A 23966-nucleotide genomic window follows, 5' to 3' on the forward strand; every position below is an offset into this window, starting at 1 on the left:
ATTATTTACTGTATTTTATTTTTATAATAATTTTTATTTTTCATGTTTTATTCTAAACTGTTCTAATTATTCTGATTACTTTTGATTATTTAATTTTTTCTATGTCAAGCACTTTGAATTGCCATTGTGTATAATATGCTATATAAATAAACTTGCCTTACCTACCTACCAGTATTAACTTTCACATGCAGTTACACATTAACCTACCTACCTACCTACCAGTATTAAATAAAAAAAATTATCAAACAACCCCTACAACCCCACATGTTTGAGAGGGTTTCAAGAAAGATCCTCCTCACTCCTCCAAAAACAAACTCCAGCATATTCAGGTGTCAGACACGACTGGATCTTCAAACGGCACAGGGTTCTGTGGTCAGATGAGACTAAAAAAAGAGCTTTTTGGCAGCAAGCACACTAGATAGTTTGGTGGACATGAGGATAAAAAGTACCCCATGTGTACAATTTAATAAACCATTGGATCTTTAATGTTGGGGACCTATTTTTCTGCAGGAGGTCCTGGACTTCTTATTCAGATACATGGCATTGTGGATTCTATTAAACATCAACAGATAAAAAATCAAAACCTGACACCTTCTGCTAGAAATCTTATTATGAGCCATGGTTGGATCTGCCATCTGGACAACGATCCAAGACAAACATCAAAATCAACACAAAAATTTGTTAGGGAGCACAAAAAGAAGCTTCTGCCATGACCGTCCCAGAACCCTATAGAAAATGAGTGGTCCGAACTGAAGAGAAGCACAAACATGGATCTGGGAATCTGAAGGATCTGGAGAGTCTGTATGGAGGAATGGTCTCTGATCTCAGGTCAGGTGTTGTGCAAACACATCAGGCATTATAGCAGAAAACCCAGAGCAGTTATCTTGGCAAAAAGAGATTGCAAAAAGGTATTTAATAAAACGGTATGAGTAATTGTGGCCAACGTGTTTTGGAGAAAAACATTTATTTTACAATCTGATCCCACATTACACATTAACAAACATACCTAGCAACCAGTATTAACTTTCACATAGTTACACATAAACCAACCTACCAGTATTAACTTTCACAAACAGTTACACATTAACCAACCTACCAGTATTAACTTTCACATGCAGTTACACATTAACCTACCTACCTACAAGTATTAACTTTCACATGCAGTTACACATAAACCAACCTACCAGTATTAACTTTCACATACAGTTACACATTAACCAACCTACCAGTATTAACTTTCACATGCAGTTACACATTAACCTACCTACCAGTATTAACTTTCACTTACAGTTACACATTAACCTACCTACAAGTATTAACTTTCACTTAAAGTTACACATTAACCTACTTACCTACAAGTATTAACTTTCACATGCAGTTACACATTAACCTACCTATCAGTATTAACTTTCACATAGTTACACATTAACCTACCTACCAGTATTAACTTTCACATGCAGTTACACATTAACCTACCTACCTACAAGTATTAACTTTCACTTAAAGTTACACATTAACCTACTTACCTACAAGTATTAACTTTCACATGCAGTTACACATTAACCTACCTATCAGTATTAACTTTCACATAGTTACACATTAACCTACCTACCAGTATTAACTTTCACATACAGTTACACATTAACTTTCACATAAAGTTACTCATTAACTTTCACATGCAGTTACACATTAACTTTCACATACAGTTACTCATTATCGTTCGCATGCTGTTACTCGTCATTTCACATGCAGGTACTCATCATTTTTCACAGGCAGGTACTCGTTAACTTTCACATGAAGCTACTCGTTAACTTTCGCTTGCAATTACTCAACAACTTTCTCACGCAGTTACATATCGATTTTCACTGCAGTTACACATTAGCTTTCACATGCAGTTACACATCAACTTTCACAAGCAGTTACTCGTCGCCTTTCGCATGCCGTTACTCATTAACTTCGCTTGCAAGTTACTCATTAACTTCAGTGCAGTTACTTATCATTTCACATGCAGCTACTCATAAACTTCGCTTACAAATTACTCATCAACTTTCAGATGCAGTTCCACATAAACTTTCTCATGCAGTTACACATAGACTTTCACATGCAGTTACCGGTTAACTTCGCTTGCAGTTACTCATTATCTTTCACATGCTTGCTACTCGTCTTTCACATGCAAGTACTCATATCTTTCACATGCAGCTACTCGTTACCTTTCGCATGCAGCTACTGGACATTTTCCGATGCAGTTACATATCGATTTTCACTGCAGTTACACATTAGCTTTCGCATGCAGTTACACATTAACTTTCACTGCAGTTACTCGTTGCCTTTCGCATGCAGCTACTCATTAACTTCGCTTGCAAGTTACTCATTAACTTCACGTACAGATACTCACCATTTCACTGCAGTTACACGTTAACTTCGCTTGCAAGTTACTCATACTTTCACCTCAAGTTACTCGTACTTTCATATGCAGTTACACATTAATTATCACACGCAGTTACACATATGACTTTCGCAAGCAGTTACTCAATAACTTTCACCAGCAGTTACACATTAACTTCCACTTGCAGCTACTCATAAACTTCATCTGCAGATACTCATCACAGTAACATGCACTTTACTCACCGACTTTCACCTGTAGTTACACATAGACTTTCACTGCAGTTACACATCGACTTTCACAGCAGTTACTAAATAACTTTCGCATGCAGTTACACATTAACTTTCACATGCAGTTACTCATTAACTTTCACATGCAGTTACACATTAACTCTCACATGCAGTTACACGGTAACACTTTACAATAAGGTTCGTTAGTTAACATTAGTTAACTACATTAGTTAATATGAACTAATAATGAATAGCACATATACAGCATTTGTTAATCTTTGTTAATGTTATTTTCAACATTTACTAATACTTGATTAAAATCTTGTTAACATTAGTTAATGCACCGTGAACTAACATGAACAAACAATGAACAGCTGTGTTTTCATGAACTAACATTAACAAAGATGAACAAATGCAGTAACAAATGTATTGCTCATGGTTAGTGCATGTTAGTAAATACATTAACTAATGAGCCTTATTGTAAAGTGTTACCAGTTACACATTGTCGGTTAAAAACAAGAAAGTGGCTAGTAAAAACGTCGAGTGGCTGGTCGATTTTGAAATCCACAGTGGCCGCCGGTGGACAAAAGAGTTGATTTCCATCCCTGCTTGGTAATGTCAAGGTGTCATAACAAAGACATCTCAAACAATGTCATATTTGCATTAAAACTTTCATAACTGAGCAAAAGACACTTAATGACAGTTGTCACAAACATGCATAAACCTTCCTTCATATTCATAACGTACATCATGTTAGTCTTATGCATACCCCTTCAAGTAAAGTGTTACCAAAGAATGAATCTCAGACAGTTCATAAGAGAAACGTGTGCAGTATTCCGTGCTGCAAGAATGCTGTCTTGACGAAGCCTAACTTGCTTCATAAATGTAATATATTTTTTAATATTTAATTTATCAGTCAGAGCAGGAATTAAGGCTACATTCGAATAAACAAAGCCAGCGGAGCGATTATCTCTGTCCATCTTGAGGAATGAAAACGGTTGAACCAAAGAACGTATATTGACAAAAAGTGAACGCTCCATTGCAACACAAGTATTTTGCAGTATTATCTTATATTAATGACCGTTAAAACAAAACTATGTAAACAAAAAAAACACAGCCACTGTTCAAAGTGGCAATTAAAGTTATAGGATAACGAACACAGCGCATCAATGATCATCATGTTTGTAGCATGATCCAGGGGATTAAAACGTACAAAATATATTTCAGGCCTAATGGAGTTGGTAACTAATATACTGTAAGTAGTAAATGTGTAAAGTTGCATACAATGGAAATGCCATAGACTGTAAAAAAAATGGACAAAGCGTCTGTGACGTCACTCATAGACTTTCTGAAGAACAGGTTTGAGGCTGTTTATATGGGCGGCGCCATATTAGAAAATCTTGAGAAATACAAAATACAAATGTTCAGAAATACAAATGTTTCAGAAAGGATACAGAGATGCGTCGTGTCAGATCATGGCCAAGACGTCCAATTCCACTCGGCGCAGCCCGTTATCAGCTGTCAATCAAAGTTAACCGCCCTTATTTTTCATACATTTTATATCCAAATACGATCTAAACTAACGAGTCAGAAAAAAATTCACTCACCTCACAGTTGTCAGGCACTCAGAACCTATCGAAAAATACAATAAAAGTCAAACTGTAAACATATGAATTGATGCTGTGAAAACGGACATTTTAATGTGAGGTCTATGGACATTCACCCCCTTTTGGGACCGGCCTCTAGCGGATTTTCGATGTATTGCAGTTTTTCCCACTTCCGGGTAGGCTTCATTTTTCAGATTAGAATTTTGCCGCTTGGGAAACATTAGAAGAAAAAACTACCTCAAAAAACTGTTATCTACGCTGTTGTCCAGTAACTCCAGTTGGAATTTTCACCCCAAAATGGCGGCCGCGCTCCTGAAGCGCCACCTAGAGTTTTGCTTCTTGTTCTTCTAAACTCTTTGGTTGAACTCTGACCAATAAGAGGATCGTTTTATACACGTGGCTTGCATAAACACATTTTGGTACGCTTTGAAATGTTGCCTTGTGAAAGCAAACCGAACGAGTAAAAAATTAAATCCGTGCTTCAGAACAAAGAAAATTACCTACAGGTATGAAAATGCAGCCCTACACTGCAACCATGCAATGCATGAGTTGGGCTTTGCTAATCAGGTTTTCTGATAATCAAGTCATTTTGTGTGAAAAGACAATGGTCATGAAAACAGTGGACTTCCTTTTGGAAAAAAATACTTTTGGCATTTGGTTGGAGAGACGGTGCTCACAGAAGGCACATGCAAACTTTCTTTCTCAATTGGCTCATTTTGGCTTTCATGGGCTCTATAATAACATTTTCTACCTCATGAATTTCGCTGAATATGAAATGAATATCTTCATAAATGGATATTAAAGGCTTTAGCTGTGCTTTGCCGCTGGAGTATAATAGAAACCCACATTTTGCTTAAGCCGAACAATAACTCCTGGCAAATAAACCGTCGAGGTATAAAACGGTTAATGGTAAAGCGGTAAACATGCGTGGGAGAGAGCAGACCTTGCCTATATCAGAGCAACTCAAAATTTCGACCCCAAAAAAAACGACAGTGGTACCCGTCGTTTTTTTTTTTTTCGGTGCGAAAAAATAAGTTTCTCCAATCTTCTTGAAACTCTGGACTCTGATAGAGGGCCATGGGACTTAGACCTGAGTGCAAAAATGGAGGCTCTAGACCCTTCCAGAGCTGGGATATTGAGATCCCACGTAGCAGTTATGCCATTGGGTTCGTGGACGGTGGAATTATGGGACGGCGCTTGGTGCTACGGACTCAGGGGCCCTAGCTGAGTGCAGTAAAATAGTTTTTATCATGACAGGAACTTTAATTAAAATGTCCAAAAAAAAAAAACCACTACCGAAATCCCCATTCAATAGATTGCAGGCGGGATTCTGTCCAATTGCAGCTTATTGCATGAAGGCCGGGGTTAGTACATTTAAGAATAGTGGGTTATTGGACAAATAGTGGGTCCGCGGACAGTGGATTCTGGGATGGCGCTTGGTGGTACGGACCCCGGGGTGGTCTCCTGAGTGCGGGAAAATAGTTATCACGACAGAAACTTTAATTAAAATGTCTATCAAAAATACTCCCCCCAAATCCCCATTCAATAGCTTGCCGGTGGGATCGCGTCCAATTGCAGCATATTGAATGAACTGCGGAACATTTTTTAAAAATACAGTGGGTTATTGGACAAATAGTGGGTTTGTGGGACGGGGGCATGGCCCGGGAGTGGTAACGGGACGTTTGGTAAATATAGTGGGTTATTGGACAAATAGTGGGTTCGTGGGGACCGGTCAGTGGGTGGGGGGCCAGTCGCCCTGACGAAGCGGTGGTCGGTTGGAGACCTCCAATTATTCCACGCTCATTCACGGCATCATCAAGCTATGCCTTTGTTTAGAATAAGCGACTTCTAGTGGCGAAACTTACATACTGTGCCTTTAATACAGAATCAAGAATTAACACCAACCTCTTTGTTCTTCAGTATGTTTCATTCTGCAGTGTTCTGGATCTCATGTTCTCAGTGTCCTTCAATAAACTCTGTGTTTGTGTTAGCTCTTCCTGATGGTTTGATGCTCGTCTTCACTTGTAGCTGAGGGGAATATTCCGTTTATTGGTGAACTGCAGTGGGAGGAGCTTCACTGAAGGAGGAGCTTCACTGGAGGAGGAGGAGGAGCATCACTAAAGGAGGAGATCTGACAAAATCAATAAGAAAACACATACTGAGTTTGTTTTTTTATATTAATTTACACATTTTAAATGTTTATGCCCACCTTTTCTATCTAAAGTAACTTTTAAGTTAATTCATCTCAAAGGTCTGATTTCACAGACAGGGATTGGATTAAGCCAGGAATATGCCTTTGTTCAATTAGGGCATTTAAGTAGCTTTTGGGCTAGGGGTGTAACGATACCCTCATGTTAGGATTCGATATATATCATAATAGTGAACTCCGAATATCGCATGATATTGCGATACTGCAAGACATATGGTAAAAGGTAAACAAAGAAATTACTGTTGATTAAAATGCTAAATTTGGTATTACATTGGGAGTGGAAATGAAATGGTTTGGAGACACCGCAGACACCGGAATAAAAAGAATTCATGATTCTGAAGCTGAAAATACAGAATTATATTTAGATTTATATTTTATTGGTAACATAGGACATTTGGCATTATCAGGACTGACAAATATCCCCTCATTGCTTTATTATACTCAACATAATACAGTAGTTTAATGTAGTACCACCGACACTAAAACTCTATAAACTTGAATTTTTTTGCATACAGTAATTTTCATTTTGGGTGAACTACACTCAAAACCGATTGTTACTATCCGCGCAACGCCCTGAACACGCACTAAATGTACACTATCTTGAATACCGCATTGGAGCGTATCCCATCATGCATTAGGTGCGGGAACTCACATGCACTGAAATCACAAGATGATGAGGAAAACATTCCACTGTAAGTTAAATGAACTACATTTTACATGTAATTTGGTAGAAAAACACATTGTTAAAGTGTCATTATAATGTTGCAAAGATGAGTATGGTATGTGTATTTTGCACATTTGCATCACTTAATTAAAAGCACCATATTTTTTAATTATGCCTTTTGTTACATTGGGACTACTAACCAGACATTGTTGATTTTAAAATGCAAAGAATTGAAAATTTAAATAAAGCTCTGTAAACACTTCCATTTTTGTGTCACTATAAGCGTGTCCCATTGGGTAATCTAGTCATCACACCTACTTGAACACTTGGGCTAAATGCAGGAAATACCTACATCGTGCAAGTACACAAGTGCAAAGACCGCAAGTGTGGTCCTTTAAAAAACATTACTAATGTGCATCTTGAGACCAAACAATGGCACTGACATTTTGCTGCTAGAAACAGATTGTTACAGACTGTATACTGAAAGAATAAAAGTGGTCTAATGTTAAAATATTATTTCTCAAATGATACAGTAAAATTGCAGGAACATAAAGAATAATCAAACCCATCTTTATCAAACATCGTAATTCGCCGATATCAATAGTTCATTTTCTACAACTATGTTACACATCTAGAAAGGAGCAGATGTCGTTTCTGGTGCAACACATTTTATATTGGGGCTTTGCATGCAATCCTGCAAGACAGATTTAACAGTACACAGTCAATCATCCGTGGAGCATCTCAATTTGGTGTGTTATCTGCTCGTCTCTGCATTAACTGCTATATTGTGCGCATTCTCACATTCAGTATGACATTTAATAATTGCTCATTATAACATTCCCTGTTGCTCACTAACCTAAATTAACATTCACTTCAGTTTGCAAATCAAACATGTGAACATACAGTATATCTCACCCCATATCAAAAATAACAAATAACCCTTGTTAAACTTAATTTGAACCTATACATTTCCCTTTGTCTGTTAAATACTTTCCAAAGTACATACATTCTCTTTCTCAGCATGACTTGTTAACTCTAAATAACACATTACACTTTAACGCTCTCTTATGTCACATTTCACGACTCTTTTATACCATTATCGAGCAAATCACTTCGTTTGAGTTTCCCTTAAAGGGTCATTCCACCTCTGGAAAGATTCATGTGTATTTAAAATGGGTAATTTATGTAGAAGAAATGTGGAATTATTTTTGAATTTAGAGCTTTCTAGACTGAGAAAAGACAGAAAATGTATTTTTGCCTTATGTGGATGAAAAACAACAACTCCCAGAATGCACTTGCTTCGCTGGAGGCCACGCCTATCGGTAAACGCACAGTAGGTAAACAACAAGTCTAGGCTAGTGAGTCTCCGTGATGCGTCTGCCTGAAAATGCGTTTCGAGATCGCCCAATATTTCCGGGATTCGGCTTTTGCGTTGTACAGTCGTCATTCACCATGTTTACTGTGGCGAGCGGGACAAGTGAGAGCTGTGTGGAGAACGACGCGAGGCCGGTGGCGTGATAACCGATGAGCGGCAACTAGGGGTGTGCGATATGACGATTTTTAATCGTGGACGATTAAAACGTCTCCACGATCTGCTTTTGAAGAAATATCGTAGTATCGTGTTACAGTGCATTCTATCAGTTCAGTTCTGGCGCCTCCGTCTCTCAACTGTATAACGCGACGTAGCCTACACATGATCACACGTTAAGGAATAGGTACGGGACACCGCAAAAGTTCATTATTTGCATAAGCCTTGCCGGTTAAACATTTAATTCACGCGCTGATGCGCAGTTCTAACGTGCGCTTTCCTGACCGCATAACCCCCGACGCTCACAGGCACTAGAAGTCTGTCAAACAGCGCCTGAATACTGGACTAAGTTATCTCTCGAGTCTTATTAAGCTAATACTGTTAAATACACACAATGTTTACATAAACAGGCTATGATTAAAGTGAAAGCAAACATTTGAGAGAATATCTGGTGTAATATGCGTCTTTATTAAACACGTCGCGTGCTGGTCTAATAGCAACAGGAATAAATAGTAGCCTACTGCCGCTTGTCCTTAAAGGGATAGTTCACAAAAAAAGAATCTGTCATTATTTACTCACTCTAATGTTGTTCCAAACCTGTATTAATTTCTTTCTTGTGCTGAACACAAAAGACAATTTTTTTTTAATGTGGGTAACCAAACAGTTGCTGGTCCCCATTAACTTCCAGGAGAGAACCTATAAAAAACTATAGGGGGACCAGCAACTGTTCGGTTACCCACATTATTCAAAATAACTTTTATTTTCAACAGAAGAAAGAAACTTATTCGGGTTTAAAACATCTTGAGAGAGTAAATTAAGACAATTTTCATTTTTGAGGGAACTATCCCTTTAGTGTTAATAAAACAAAAACACAAGGAGAAAATCACTCACTGACTGAGAACCTAAATATATCTTTAATAAGAATCAATTTATTCAGTGAAGTCTATGTAGTGTTTTAATTTTATATTTGTTCATTTAATTACTTCAATGCTACTGCTAAATACACCTACTGCATCTGAAAAAATAAAGCACTATTTATTTAATATGAATATTAATTTGTGTAATGTTTATCTTGTCTTAGTTTTTTAATAACAAAGAAAATAATGACAAAGATTTTTATCTTCGCCACTGGCCTAAATGTGTGGCTTTCTTTTTTCTTTTGTTACCTAAGGCTTTGTTTTTAACATAGGGACATTAGTTTGGCTGTAATGAACAGCCACTTGCAAAATATTAAAACCAACTTGATAAAGAATCGTGATAAAAAATCGTGATCGTGATTTTCCTAAAAAAATCGTGATATGATATTTTTTCCATATCGCCCACCCCTAGCGGCAACTGAGACGTAAGTTACTGGTCTTGTATCTCTCACGGAGGAGCGGGAATTTTCTTAGCAATGTTAAAACCCACATCAACCGATCACTTGTTTAGCGTTCATGTAAACACTACATTCAGATTCAGCAATCAGAATGAATTCAGTTAGATTAAAACAAAAGCTGTAACTAGGGCTGGGCGATATATCGAATATGTACGATGTATTGTTATATTTTTTGAAACGATATGGAATGAGGCAATACCGTTTATATCGATACAGTAGTTTGATATGAGCACATCTGAAAAATACCGGAGGTTGCAGTGTGAGCTGCTGCAGTGAAAGTAGCTAGGCTACGTAGTACAATTTGTCCTAAACATGACACAAGCTTATATTAATTGCGTCAAAATCACTTTGATATAGTTAACAAGTTTAAGGCAGCTTGCCGCCCTGTCAAATGCTCTGACAGACACTGTTGCTGACTGACAGATATACTTGCGCTGTTTAATGCGTTTGAGATGTGGTGCTTTCCTCAGTGCTCAACTTACATTTCACATGTATATTCTCCATCTGTAAATGTTAGAAAGTAAAGCAAATATGTCCATTTCACAACAAATATGTCCATGTCAGAAGAGGACGAGCTTCTGCAAGTGAATCTCCGCTAAAATTCATGCTTCCTTGAACGAGCGCCGGCGCGCGCATGCGCGTGAATAGTACTACGTAGTACGCAATAATTCTGACTAAAATAAACATATTGCTAAAATATTTGTTGTTGGAGAAAATAAATGTGCCATATGTGGAATTTTAAACCTACAAGTATATATTTTTAATGAAAGTGAAAGTGATTATAATGGGGTAATCAAATGCAGGCTAATATAATTAGTTTGTGCTTTTGTTTTTATTTTCATTTTTAGTTTAGCTTTTAGTCAATATAAAAACAAAAGCTTTTTGCACATAATATATTGCATAGCCTATATTATATTTGTTTCCATATCCTTCAATATCAACATTGTTTGTAGGATATCATTGGGCCGAATGTGAATATACTGTATATATATATATATATATATATTTTTTAATATAAAGATTTTCTTTATCTAAATAGAAAACGTAGAAAGTACCGAGATATATATCGTATATCGCCATTTGACCAAAAAATATCGAGATATGATTTTTTGGCCATATCGCCCAGCCCTAGCTGTAACTACAGAAAGCAAAAGCTGAATCCCGGACATCGATGGCCGGACATATCCGGGAAAAAGAGGATGGTAACACCTATAACTCAGCTTTCTCCACAGGACAACAGCCTGCTAGCTTAGCTTCCAAAAAAGATGTGTAATGCCAATCCTACATAATGCATCCGTCTGCGTATTCAGTACCTTCGTCCATATTTTCAAAACATTTCTGCGGTGAAATCAGACGCACTGGCACTGATCTGTGATAGGTCTGTTAGCACATTAGGTCCAACCCCCTATGGGTGGGTTTGAAAGGGTGAGATCTTGTGCTTGTAATTTTTCCAGAAATACCCCTCTCTTATACTTCCTCCTACTATGACATAAAATGACTATTTTTGCATCATTGTAGGAGGAAGTGAAAAAGGTCAATAGCAGATTTCTCTCGTCTCAGGGGAAAATGAGAAAGTGTTGCACGACCATTCAATAGTATAGAGGGGTTTCACCGACGTCACGTTCTGGGCGGTAACCCGGATGCGCGGCCATTTTGGAGGTACTCGGTGTAAACAACTGAATGGAGCACAATGGAGTATTGTGCGCTTTGGATACTTTAAGTGAATTATAGCCATGTCTAAACAACTGAAAAGCTCACCAAAACACGTCCAAGATGCAAAGGCATATAGGGAAGGACTTGGGCCACAAGAAAAGGCGCGATATTTTGAGAAATTACGATTTATTGGCGGTGCAGATCCCTACGAGTTAGCTCCCTCTTCTTAGATCCATGACAACCCGGTGATTCTTCCTTCAGTTGCATATCCTGATATATTGAATTGTGGACCTTTTCTGTAATTGTGAAATGTTCTTTAAATATTTTTGGCATTTGTTTTTTAGTTGGTGATATTTTTGTAAAGCTATTTTGACAAATAAAAGTTATACTCAAGTTACATACAAAATTGTGTTTACAGTTAGTGTATTGTACTATATTACACTGTATAATTTATAGTAGTGTAAAGTGTATAAGTGTCCTGATAAAAGTCTTTTTTCTTTAATAAATCTGTGTTCTGTTGTGCTTTGCCAACCACAAGCGCATCCTTTCCTCTGATAACTTCTGGCATTCCTCTCCTTGGTTTTTAATAAATTTTGGAAGTCGATAATATTCCAAATGTTTTTCTCGGTTTTTCCTATTGGTACAACCGGAAACACGGCAATAATTAAACATTTTCCTTGACGACGTTCGAGATATAGCTCAGTGCCTATGCTTATTGTGATGCGGAGTGCCTCCAAAATGGCCGACTTCCAGTTTGATGACGCGTCGTGAAACCACTGGGTTTCTACAATGGAAAGATTAATGCAAATGGGTGGAGTTGCCCTTTAAATCTAATATCCCCGCTGCATGCAACTTGCGCAAAATGGCGGACACCCGCGAACTCCACGTGTGTTACTGAACTCGCGTCACTTAAACTATTATTTTACCCATCAATATCACACAACCTCTAAATAACAGTACTGTGCATACTGTCTTTCTATCTCCATTGCATAATACCAATTATCGTTTCACATACGAAGTTTCATTGCCGCATTGTTTCTGATCACGCTCTATCCACGGGTGATAACAATTTCGTGCTCAAAACTTACTTAACATAAATCCTAAATACTCAAATACTAAACATCACTGTTCGTGGACCCATTTGACTTATAATAGACACAAGTAATCTTACCTGCAAAAAAGATATAACAGTAGCAAACCAGTCAATCATCAGTGGAGCATAGTTGCACGTGGCCGCCATTTTGGATTTCTGATCCGTGAGTGTGTGCGGCCGGTCGGACACTTCCGGTTTCGCTTACCACAGGACTCATCTCTTCACCACGCCGGAGAAAGACGAAAATGATCTCTTATGTAGTTGTTTATAGAATCAACTATATCATTTAAAATACTACTGGGATATATATTACAATGGGCAATATGACATTCTTCTCTTAGATGAAAACAATTAGAGTTATTAAACAATACCCTGGACCTTCCAAGCTTTATATTGGCTGTAAATGGTTGCTTCTGTTTTGAAAGTCCATAAAAGTGCATATCCATGATAGAAGTGCATCTATCCATGACATTTTACTCATTTAGGCTGCTTCATTAAAAACGTGACATTTAGACGTTTTCTTCGGTGTGGATCAAATGAATCCTTTTCACCTTGAAAATAAGAAATGTTTTGTTTTTGTTTTTTGCATTTTAAATAATAGACCAATTCTCAGTCATCATCAATAAAACAAAATACCATTTTTCTCGGTTTAATGAAAACCAATAGGTCGTTATAAGTTTCAGTTGTGTAAGTTTCACGTTTGAGGGGGTTAAACCGTGACGTTTTCCAAAGTGGACCAATGTGATTATTTCACGTCTTGTTGTGATACCGGGTTGTAATACGCATGGGATAGGTTAGTAGTGGTGCGGGTGCGTGTGTATTACACACAATAAAGTGCGCATCAAATCACGCGTAAAACAATCATATGCACGTAAAAACTAAGTTTCGCGTTTAAATTGCACGATAAACACAACGCGTGCTATAGAGACGCATTTAATATAAAAACAGACATTTCATGACGGTTATTTTACAGGTGTGTCTAGCGAGCCACATACTTTTTTGAATTTAAATGTCTTTGAGAGCTTTTTCAGGCGGCGGCGCGGGCCATATATTTTTGCTGGCGGGCCAGTTTTGGATGTATTTGAGTTGATATTACTTGCCAAGCTCTGATTTCTGAGAGATGCACGCATAGACGGATTTGTGCTCGTTTTTATTTGGACTCTCACTCATTCACAAACTAATTTTTGCATAGAGATTAGATAAGGTATTTGGAACTACTCCAGTAAAAAAAAAAAAATCAAAAAAAAAAAAATCAAAAAAAAAAAAAAAAATCTGAAGGATGACCCACCATAGACTGTAAGTGACCCACCCACATTTTTTTTTTGCTTCCGACGCCCATGCATACAATATACTTATTATTCACATAATTCAGGTGCATTGTAATTGCAATTAAAGTACCCACATTAAATTAACATTACACTAAACCCTTTTCATTAGCAATAAATGTGTGGAAAAAAAACCAAACAATTAATACCCTTTTATAAATCCATGGTTTTGTATTTAATGATGGCACATAGCAGGCCACGTAATATAAAGTGTGACTATTTTTACAAATGCATTCACATTAGTAAGGCACTGACTGTTACAACCTACTAAGAGCACATCCGGTGGTACAGAAAATGAAGTACTGTATATTACATGTTTTTAAGTTAAAGTGATATGACAGGAATTCATAAAAATGTCTTATAAAAATGTCATCCAATAATTTTGGACAACACACACTGTTTAGATTAGTTGGCTAGTCTTTATGTTGTATGTCAGATTAACAGCAGAATCTCCTGGATAGGCTGTGTGTGTTCCTCTCCTCAAAGTTTTGACTTGGCCTGGAAGAAGGCCATGATGGCCTGCATGCATTCATCTGAGAGCCAGCGCTCCACCAGCCTCTCCACTTCTGCGTCGTTCACGGCGTTGTCACGGGTCTCTGAAGGAGGACTCAAATGCAGAATGTGAATTAACAGGTTTATTGACAAACAGCAGACAGATGACAGGATGTGGTGGGAGAGGTGAACAGTCCAGACAATGGGCAAGGATGACACAAAGACAGGGGTAGAAGCTAGCCGAGCTGCCGTAGATAGTTGCACAAGATGTCTGTAGGCTGGAGAGTAGCAATGGCAGAATAGTAGGAGCCCTGAGGCTACCACCAGTAACCAGACAGGAAACTGCAAGTGCAACAGCAAGGCACACAGGAATCTCAGGCCCAGCACCAGGCTTCCTCCAAAGCTGAGAGTGTTAGCTGCCAGGAGAGCTCTGCTAGCAGGACTGGAGACACAGAAGATTAGACAAACAGGACTGATGGTAGAACTAAAGGCGGGCATACACTGTGCGATGTCTGTGCGATTTCAGCAAGGTACCTACTCACACTGAACGAGTAAATCGCATGCGATGCAAAGCCAAAGTTCAGGATTTATGTGCTCACACTGTACGGTCCGATCGTCGAGCTGCGACTTCACTGCTCACACTATACGTGTAATATCTGCGATAACCCCCTGGATTGCGCCTATTTACGTGTATGTATCCAGAGATATTGTCAAAACAAGCATCTGCAATCAGTATCCAGATGATTTAGTATTTTCAATTTATGCATTTAATTATTATTATTATTATATTATCATTATTAGGGGAGGCCTATAAGCTAATTTTACTATTAAATTGATCCGCTATTTGCCACGCAATATTTTCACAGCACATAACCAACGTGCTGTGAGGAATATTAATCTTACTCCTCATTAAAAATTGTCTAAAACATTTAGGTCGATTACAATGAATTATATACATATAAAATAACTATTAACAGTCTATAATATGTCCGAACATTGCCATTATTAATCATCAATGAAAATTAAAAACAGGTTTATTTCAAAAACATTGTTTGACAAAATAATAAAAGAGGTGTTACATATCAGGTGGCTTGAAGACGGTGGGTAATATTATCCATTTTGCAACACGAACTGGAGGTAATAGCAACAGTAATTTGCAGCTCGTTTTTATTTTAATTTTATTTTTGCTGCAGATGAAATGGTTAAACTTCTGTTTTCGCGCAGGCGCAGTGAGGGAAAAAACACTGAGTTTAGGGCAATCGGTTCGTAGCTTTGCTTCAACTGTGCGATATAGTCACGAGGAGCGACCAAAATTTCTGACATGCCAGAAATTCATCCGACCATCCGATTGTCGATCGTGAGAGGTTAATCGCCTCTCGTTTCTCCCTGTACACTGCACGAACATTGCACGACAAACGACGCACGACAAAGCTGAAAATCGGTCCGACAAGAAAATGAGTCGCACGAGTCAGAATTCGGCTCAAAATCGGACGAAAATCGCACAGTGTATGCCCGCCTTAAGGCACAAAGTACTTCTACAAATAAATCACAGAAAACTCTAGAAACAAGAAACACTATGTTGCGCAGACGTACATAATGACACAACGTTTAACGAACTGGCAAACACACAGGGGCGATTCTAGGATTTTTTCAACTGGGGGGCACAAGAGGGGCCACAATTATTACAGAGGGGCCATTCTTATGTTGTGTATTTTTGTAGAACTGTAGATATCCAAATCATTTCAAGTTCAGTAAGCTTTAAAATCAGCAATAAACAGTGTTATCTTTTAATAGCAGTTATTTACTGCTCTCAAAACAATAAAATACAATTTATATTAACTTTTCACTACAAAAGTGATAGAAAAACTGTAATAAATAAAATAATCCAATGTATTAGTCCAACTCACAAATAATAATAGAACAGCCTTATTTATATAAATGCATAATTAATCATTCATATAATAAACACACAATTAATGAATTCATAAAACTGTAATAAAATTGTATACAATACATATTTTTCCCCACATCCTATTCAATTTGCATTTCAGCATGCAGTAAATTTGCATTGATGAATAGACCAAATCTGCTTATTTCAAGGAAGGCTAATTAGTATTGAGCATATTGATTGTAAAATTTCATATATAAATACTTTGTTAGATACTTTTTCAAAAAAGGTATGCTTTAGTTTATTGTAAAATATGTGGATCATAGAAACAGTTTAGAATGACTTAATTAATCCAGTGTTATTTTTATTTGAGAATGTTTCTGGATGCAGGGATTAAATTGACAAAAAATTCTTCTGACTGAATTTTTTTTTCAGGGCAATTCATATTCCTGTAACTTTATTTAAATAGTCGAGACCAATAGCGTTATAAGGGGAGATGTTTTAAACCGATCTATTGCCAGTTTGCGTAATTTAAAAGTTATTTTAATCTACGAAAAGCAATTACTTAGGCTATCTTGACAAATTGGCCTAATCAACCATCTACATAACTTTTCAGTGCATGTTTTTGTTTATCTTATAAGACCAAACAATGCTAAACTATTTTAATATAGTTTGTTTCATGGCAAATCGTTTTGGCTGAGGGAAAAGTGAAGTTTCATAACTTTAAATGTCAGTTTTAATGCTCAATAATGTTTCACATTTTTTAAATGAAAACAAAAAGAAGCAGGGTTGTGTTTTATATTTCGTGTTGTTATAAATATATGCAGTGAAGATAGTCGATGTGCGTTAACGTTACCTGAACCACATTTTTTGTGGCCATTAATATGTTTATGATAATATGTGCATTTATAAATGAAATGAGGCAGAGTGGTGTTTTATATCTATTTCGTTTTATTGTTGATGAAAAGTGGCAAAGTTGTATTTTACACCATATTTCGTTTTATTGTTGCCTATACATAAAGAGATAACCGGAGTAGCCACTTGCTGAGTGACGCGATCAAGAACGCGCTGTTCTTCCGCAGAAAAACCGGACTCGCCCGGACCTCGGGAGTTCGTTCTCCGAAGTTTGCGTGCCGTACCTGGTATTGAGAAACGACCAATATTGACCCGCGTTCTGTTTTCTATCATGGGACCGCAGCAAAGGACCTGTAGCCTGACATGCACTTCTCAAAATCTAAGATTAATTGAGTGAACATGGAGCAGTTTTTCCGTGAGCGGGAATTGAAAAACCGGAGTGGCCCATGAGCGATTACAGAATGCTTAGAGTGGAGAAGGAACGTGCTTTTGCTCCACTCCAGGCTTTGCAACACCGTGTGGTTTTGAGAAGCATCGTGACGCGGAATCATGAATTATTCTACTACAAGCTGAAAGATTATGATTTGAATTTTTGAGTGACAGGCAAATAGAAGGGTGGGGGCACACTGGGGGGCCAATCAGTTTTCAGGAGGGGCCAGTGCCCCCATGGCCCCTCCCCTGGCTACGCCACTGCAAACACATGAGAGAAAGGGCACACATATAAAGGGAGCTTAGAACAAGAGGAACAGGTGTACGCACTCAGGTAAACGAGGACCCAAACAAGGGAGCAGAGAACATGAGGAACAGGTGACACTCAGGCAAAAGAGGACTCAACTAGACAAGAGGGCGTGGCACAGGGAAACGAGGAGGCAGGAACAAAGAAGCACATGGCACACACAAACAAAACCACAAGTTCAAGCACAACACACACATAGAGACAAGAAACAGAGACAAGGACAAGGCTGCCAGGGCAGAACCCTGACAGGCGTAAAGTTTGTCTTTCTCCACTCCGCGGATCAGCTGCTTCGACAGAGCCAGAGACTGAAGGGGTGCGAGAACAGGACCATGATGAGCGCAGACATGTGACTGCAGTGTTTTACAATTCAAGTGAAATGTATTGCCTTTTTGATCAAATTTAATTTAGATCCAGCATGATCATTTTACCTGAGAATGATAGTCTTTTTTTAACAACAGATCTAAAGGCACACCAATCTACTCCCATAGTGTATGATTGGAGAAAATATATATGTTTGTATTGGACATTGATGGAGCAACAGATTTTGTGTGAAATGTTTCATTGGTCTCTTGTCTAGTTTTGTCCCCGTTCCTTCCCACTGTTTGTCAAGTCAAGTCCAGGTTTATGTTGATTTACCCTGATTGCAGTTTTGTTGCTCCAAAAACAGATTTTGTGTGAAATATTTCATTGGTCTCTTGTCTAGTATTGTCCCTGTTAGCACTGTTTGGTGGGTTTAAGTCCAGGTTTATGTTCATGTTCATGTTGATTTCATGTTAAAAGTTTAGTTCAAGTCAAGTTTGTATTTAATAAAACTGCAACTCACCTCACTGTACTTTTGTGACAAGTATGTTCATTTTAAAAAATACAAAAACAATTTTTTTTTTTTTAAAGGTGAAGATTCTGAAAGCGTTGAAGGAGATCCTATAATTTAATATACATTTACAGTGGTAACAAATAAGTATATTTTATTATATGATTATATAATATTTTATCATTTTATAATAATTTGACATATGCCATCTGAATCTAACCATGTCAACACATGGAAAGTCAGCCAGCTGCTTATTATTATTAATGAATGTGCCTTTTACCCCAAATACCACACTTTACATATTCGTCCGTTATTGAAAAACTGCATCTTTAATAATTACCTTGAACAAAACTAAAACATAATTAATAAGACCTTTGCTTCTAAACATATTCAATGATTTTATTGATTCTTCAAAAACATCAAATATTAGATTACATGAGCACAGAATCACCTTTGCACTGTGGTCCGTGATCACATCAAGGATCAGACAAATGTCCACTTAATTGTGACAGATGTACAATTAATGATCTCAGGCAATAACTGGCAATGAATGCGACTACACTGATTCTGAATATATAGCATGTGGTAGATATTACACGAATGATTATTTTGAATGGAATAGAAAAATCAAAAGATAAGGCTGTTAATATGTTGGTCGAATATGTTTGGTCGACTCATGTCTTTTGGATGAGTCGTAGTTTGAACATACACTTTGTAAATGGGAGTGTGATCGATTACTTCATCATATCCAGTGAACTATGTTAGCGATTTTGAGATTCTACAGGTGGATATTTCTGATCACGTCCCATTATTGTATACTATGAGAGCAAAAAGGGTTGATTCAAGGATTAAAATGAAGGATGACAATCTGGCTAGACCCTGGATAAGATTTAAATGGGGAATTGATATCTTATTCATTGGAAAGCAGATGTTTTGGGAAGTGCTGGGGCAGGTTTTTGTGCCTTCTAGTGGTTTAAAGGAGAATAAAATCAAAGACTGGTGCTCCTTTATCCCCGTTGTACCTTACATCACATATCCAGCAGTCTGAGCACTTACGTTCTTGGGCAGTTTGGCGTAGGCCTTCAGTCTGGTCCACACTTCGCTCTGGAAGGAGCTTTCAGGAAAGACCTCAGTCACCAGACCCACTTCACAGGCCTGTGTGGCCGTCAGCTTCTTATTAAACAACAGCATCTCACTAGCCTGGAGAGAAAGGACACAGAGGAGTCATACAGAAAACTGTGTCCCAAATCACTCACTTGTTACTAATCCCTATATAGTGCATGGAAGTTGAGTGCATTATCCTAACTGTAGCTTACTTTAGAAACAGATAAGAGTCATAGTGATTTTAGTTTGTAATTATGCACGTCTCCATTCCAGATGTATGTATTGAATTCATTTTTAGTATCTTTAACTTTCCTGTCCAAGCACCTTTTAAGACATATAATAAGACATTATAATAAGAATTTTGTGACTTTTCCCTCAGTATAATTGGGTATGGGCAACAGGTAGGCAGCAACGTTGACAGCTATTCATTAAGTCATCGCTAAATTAGACAGTCATGCTAAAAGTGTGTTGTTTTATTAAGGCTTTGTGTCAGGTGAAAAAAAAAATTAATTAACGAGTGAAATCTGGTATTATTCCTGAGATCGTTTTGACGGGATACGATTCCAAAAAACTTTGAATCGAATAAATAAACCTGGAAACACCCATAAGTATCAGTATTTTAATTTTACAGTTGTGGAATAAAATAAAATTATTATTAAAAAAAATATATTATATTTATACACACACACACACACAGGTGAAACTCGAAAAATTAGAATATTGTGCAAAAGTTGATTTATTTCAGTAATTCAACTTAAAAAGGTGAAACTAATATATTTTATAGACTCATTACATGCAAAGTGAGATATTTCAAGCCTTTATTTGTTATAATGTTGATGATTATGGCTAACAGCTTAATGTCAAAATTAGAATTCTGTGAAAAGGTTTTCATATCTGTAAGCCATAATCATCAAATTATAACAAATAAAGGCTTGAAATATCTAAATTTGCAAGTAATGAGTATATATAATATATTAGTTTCACCTTTTAAGTTGAATTACTGAAATAAATCAACTTTTGCACAATTTTCTAATTTTTCCTAGTTCTAGTTTTACCTGTGTGTATATATAAATATTACAATTAAAAGATAAAATACACAAATATTTCTTATTTTGTTTATTTTATTTAGTAATATTATAGTCATATGAATCATAACATATTTGCCAACTTTTGTAGCCCTACAAAAAAGCACAACAAATCTAGAGCTTTTTTTCTCTCTGCAATTTAAAAAAAAAAAAAAAAAGTTTTAGTTCTCCACTTTTTACCAGAACAATTGCAATCACATTTCCCCCCAAATCATGCAGCCCTGTGTGTGTACATCAGTGCTGTGCTGTCAGTTGATTCAAACTACATTTTTAGTAGCCAACCGATTAATCTCAAGTTTTCTTCGTGTGGATATCCATACCTTTGCTGTGCCCATTATTTTGGGGAACAGATATGAAGAGCAGCCCTCCGGACTCTGACCCAACTGACTGAAGGCGGGTGTGTGAAACGTCGCCTAAACACACAACAAATGAGGAGGTGGGAGCCAAAATACAGTTAGATATATAGATACAGTTAAACAGACGGACATTATTGATATACTGACGAAAATCAGCTCACCCTGTCTGTGGCATAAACAACATCAAACAGTCCCAGCAGGGTGACGGATACACCCACCGCCGGCCCGTTTATCACTCCAATCAGAGGTTTGGGGAAGTCAATGTACGCCTTCACGTACCGCCTAAAACAACACAAGCACACGTGTCCATAAATCTAGAGCTAAAACGAATTATAAACTAGTTTCAGTTTCCAATAAAGCGAAATAGACTTCACTTCAGCAACTCCCCAGATTGTTTAGCCAGGTCCTGCACTCCACCCTCAGGGATCTTCGTAAAGTTGTTCAGGTCGTTTCCGCTGCAGTAATAATCCCCATTACCTTTAGAGTCAGAGAGAGGAGGGTGAGAAAGGATCTGCAAACGCTGAATCCCATGAGGATGAGTGAAAGTGAAGCAGAGTACTTCACCTGTCATCACGGTAATGACAGAATCGTCTTTTCCAGCAAGATCCAAAGCTTCAATCAGCTCGTTGTACATCTACAGGAGGCAAAAACAAACATTGTCAACTTATTTATACAAACGTCTAAGCAGTGTTGTTTCTGTTGAGTAAAACCGGGAAAAAATAAGCTGGAATACAACAAATATAAGTAAAAAATTCAATTAAAATGAGACTAACTGAAATAAAAGTTAAAATAAAAATTAAATTTGAATAGAAATACTAAAATAAATAAAAATGACAAAACTTAAAACAATGAATCGATACTACAATAGTATACGGAAAATATCAAAACAACACTGCTAACATTTTGTGTGATAAAACAAATTGAAATCAATTTTCATTTAGTTTAACTTGATGTACTAAAATAAATAAATTAATAAAAGCTACATAGACAAAATTACTAACATTTTAATTCAAATCAAAACACAAAATATAAAAATATGAATAAAAACCAAAATAGTATATCAATAATCTCAAAACAACAAATCTCAAAGCTAATGACAATAGTAGATAGTAATGTTAAAATCTCATTATTTTACGACTCTCTGGAATACTTTTGATTGGTCAATCGTTGCAGTCTTCAGTCAATTATTCATGTGTAATATGACCATTGTCCTCAGACAACTGATGTATTAGAAAAAGTGAGTTTTCTCCTGACCTCTGCAGTGATGGCGTTTTTCTTCCCAGGTCTGTTGAGGCGTATGGTGGTGATGTTGTCCTTTGTGGTGACCAGCAGGGTCTGGACTATATATTGTATATATAAAGTAATACAAATTATCAAAACACAATTATCATGAATATTTTATATTAATTTTAATATAACTCGCATGCAAACTCCTAAATAGCAATAAAGGTGTAAGCCAATAAAAGGAGCAGCAGTGATATTATAATAGTCTTAGTTAAAATTGGGATGGATTTTTATGGATGGATAAAGCTTTTAAACATAATTTTATTTATCTCAAATTTTGGTCACTTTTTATAAAAACCTTTCTATTTAATTTCGGACACTTTTTGTATATATATATATATATATATATATATATATATATATATATATATGCACACACACACACACACTTTCAATCTGATAAAAATTACAAAAATTAAAGATTAATAGTAATATTTTTGAAAAGCTAAATAAAGTTACCAAAATTAAATAGAAAGGTTTTTATAAAAAATTTACCAAAATAGATTTAAAAAAAAAAAGATACATAAATATTTTTAAAAGCTTTTTAAAATATTACAAATTTTTAATAATCCAGAACAATTTTAATGTGACGTATTTACACATTACCTATGTACCTACTATAGTAATAACAGTAAATGATGCATAATAACAAGCAACTAACCCCAATCATAACTCTACAATAAGTAGTTGATTTTAATATTAATCAGTACATATTTGAGTAAGTACAACGTAACTACATCACCTTACAATAAAGTGTAACCCAGTTTTTTACATTATCAATAAAATAATTGGTTGTGTAAATAATCACACATTTAAATCTGTAGTAATACATGAAAAGCTGATCCAGAATTGGGCCAAGCAACTTTAATTTGGTCTTACTCTTTAGTTGAAAATAAAAGACAGAACTCATGGATGTTGCCGTCACCTGTGACACGGAGCCCAGACTCTTCCATGCGTCCCATTTGGCTTTGTTCACAAAGTCCAGCATGCCGGGTTTGGGGGTGTTGCAGGGTCCTTGTGTGGCCTGAGCGTTTGCAAAACAGAAATGAGCGAGGAGGAAAAAACTTTTACTTATAGTTCAGCTCAGTAAATGTATGCCTACAGCAATTAATTCAAATGCTAATAGCCAGATAAAGTACACTGATGGATTGGTCTGACACCTTCTGTCACATCCATGATGCGTCAACAGCAAATCCAAACCATTCACTAGTCTGGGTAACATTTGAAAACATCTCTTATGCTCACCGAGGCTGCATTTAGTTGATTGAAAATACAGCACTTTTGTGAA

At 36.7% G+C, this 23966-nt stretch overlaps 1 protein-coding gene and 1 long non-coding RNA gene across 7 annotated transcripts; both read right to left on the minus strand.

Annotated features, from left to right (window-relative positions):
• Window positions 1–1251: 1251 nt before the first annotated feature.
• On the minus strand, window positions 1252–12956 carry LOC148982076 (uncharacterized). Of its 5 annotated transcripts, none has more exons than XR_016155197.1 (6): window positions 12821–12956; window positions 6126–6351; window positions 4221–4245; window positions 4068–4131; window positions 1391–3221; window positions 1252–1306 (listed from the first exon to the last, which is right to left on the minus strand). It is a non-coding gene; the product is annotated as an uncharacterized LOC148982076 (long non-coding RNA). The 5 variants fall into 5 exon arrangements; XR_016155198.1 differs by lacking the exon at window positions 1252–1306 and having other exon boundaries at window positions 1325–1604; window positions 1647–3221; XR_016155199.1 differs by lacking the exon at window positions 1252–1306 and having other exon boundaries at window positions 1337–1430; window positions 1565–3221.
• A 917-nt stretch (window positions 12957–13873) lies between these two features.
• On the minus strand, window positions 13874–23696 carry LOC148982077 (enoyl-CoA delta isomerase 2-like). Of its 2 annotated transcripts, XM_089128834.1 has the most exons (9): window positions 23604–23696; window positions 22649–22734; window positions 21959–22028; window positions 21769–21871; window positions 21556–21676; window positions 21359–21451; window positions 19906–20049; window positions 18286–18343; window positions 13874–14989 (listed from the first exon to the last, which is right to left on the minus strand). In XM_089128834.1, coding segments are annotated over exons 1-9 (714 nt in total). In that variant the 5' UTR covers window positions 23641–23696; the 3' UTR covers window positions 13874–14987. The 2 variants fall into 2 exon arrangements, with proteins under 2 accessions (XP_088984960.1, XP_088984959.1); XM_089128833.1 differs by lacking the exon at window positions 13874–14989 and having other exon boundaries at window positions 17992–18343.
• Window positions 23697–23966: the final 270 nt, after the last annotated feature.

This window comes from Pimephales promelas, chromosome 3, assembly GCF_988280905.1.
Source record: "Pimephales promelas chromosome 3, fPimPro1.hap1.1, whole genome shotgun sequence".
Taxonomy (NCBI): domain Eukaryota; kingdom Metazoa; phylum Chordata; class Actinopteri; order Cypriniformes; family Leuciscidae; genus Pimephales; species Pimephales promelas.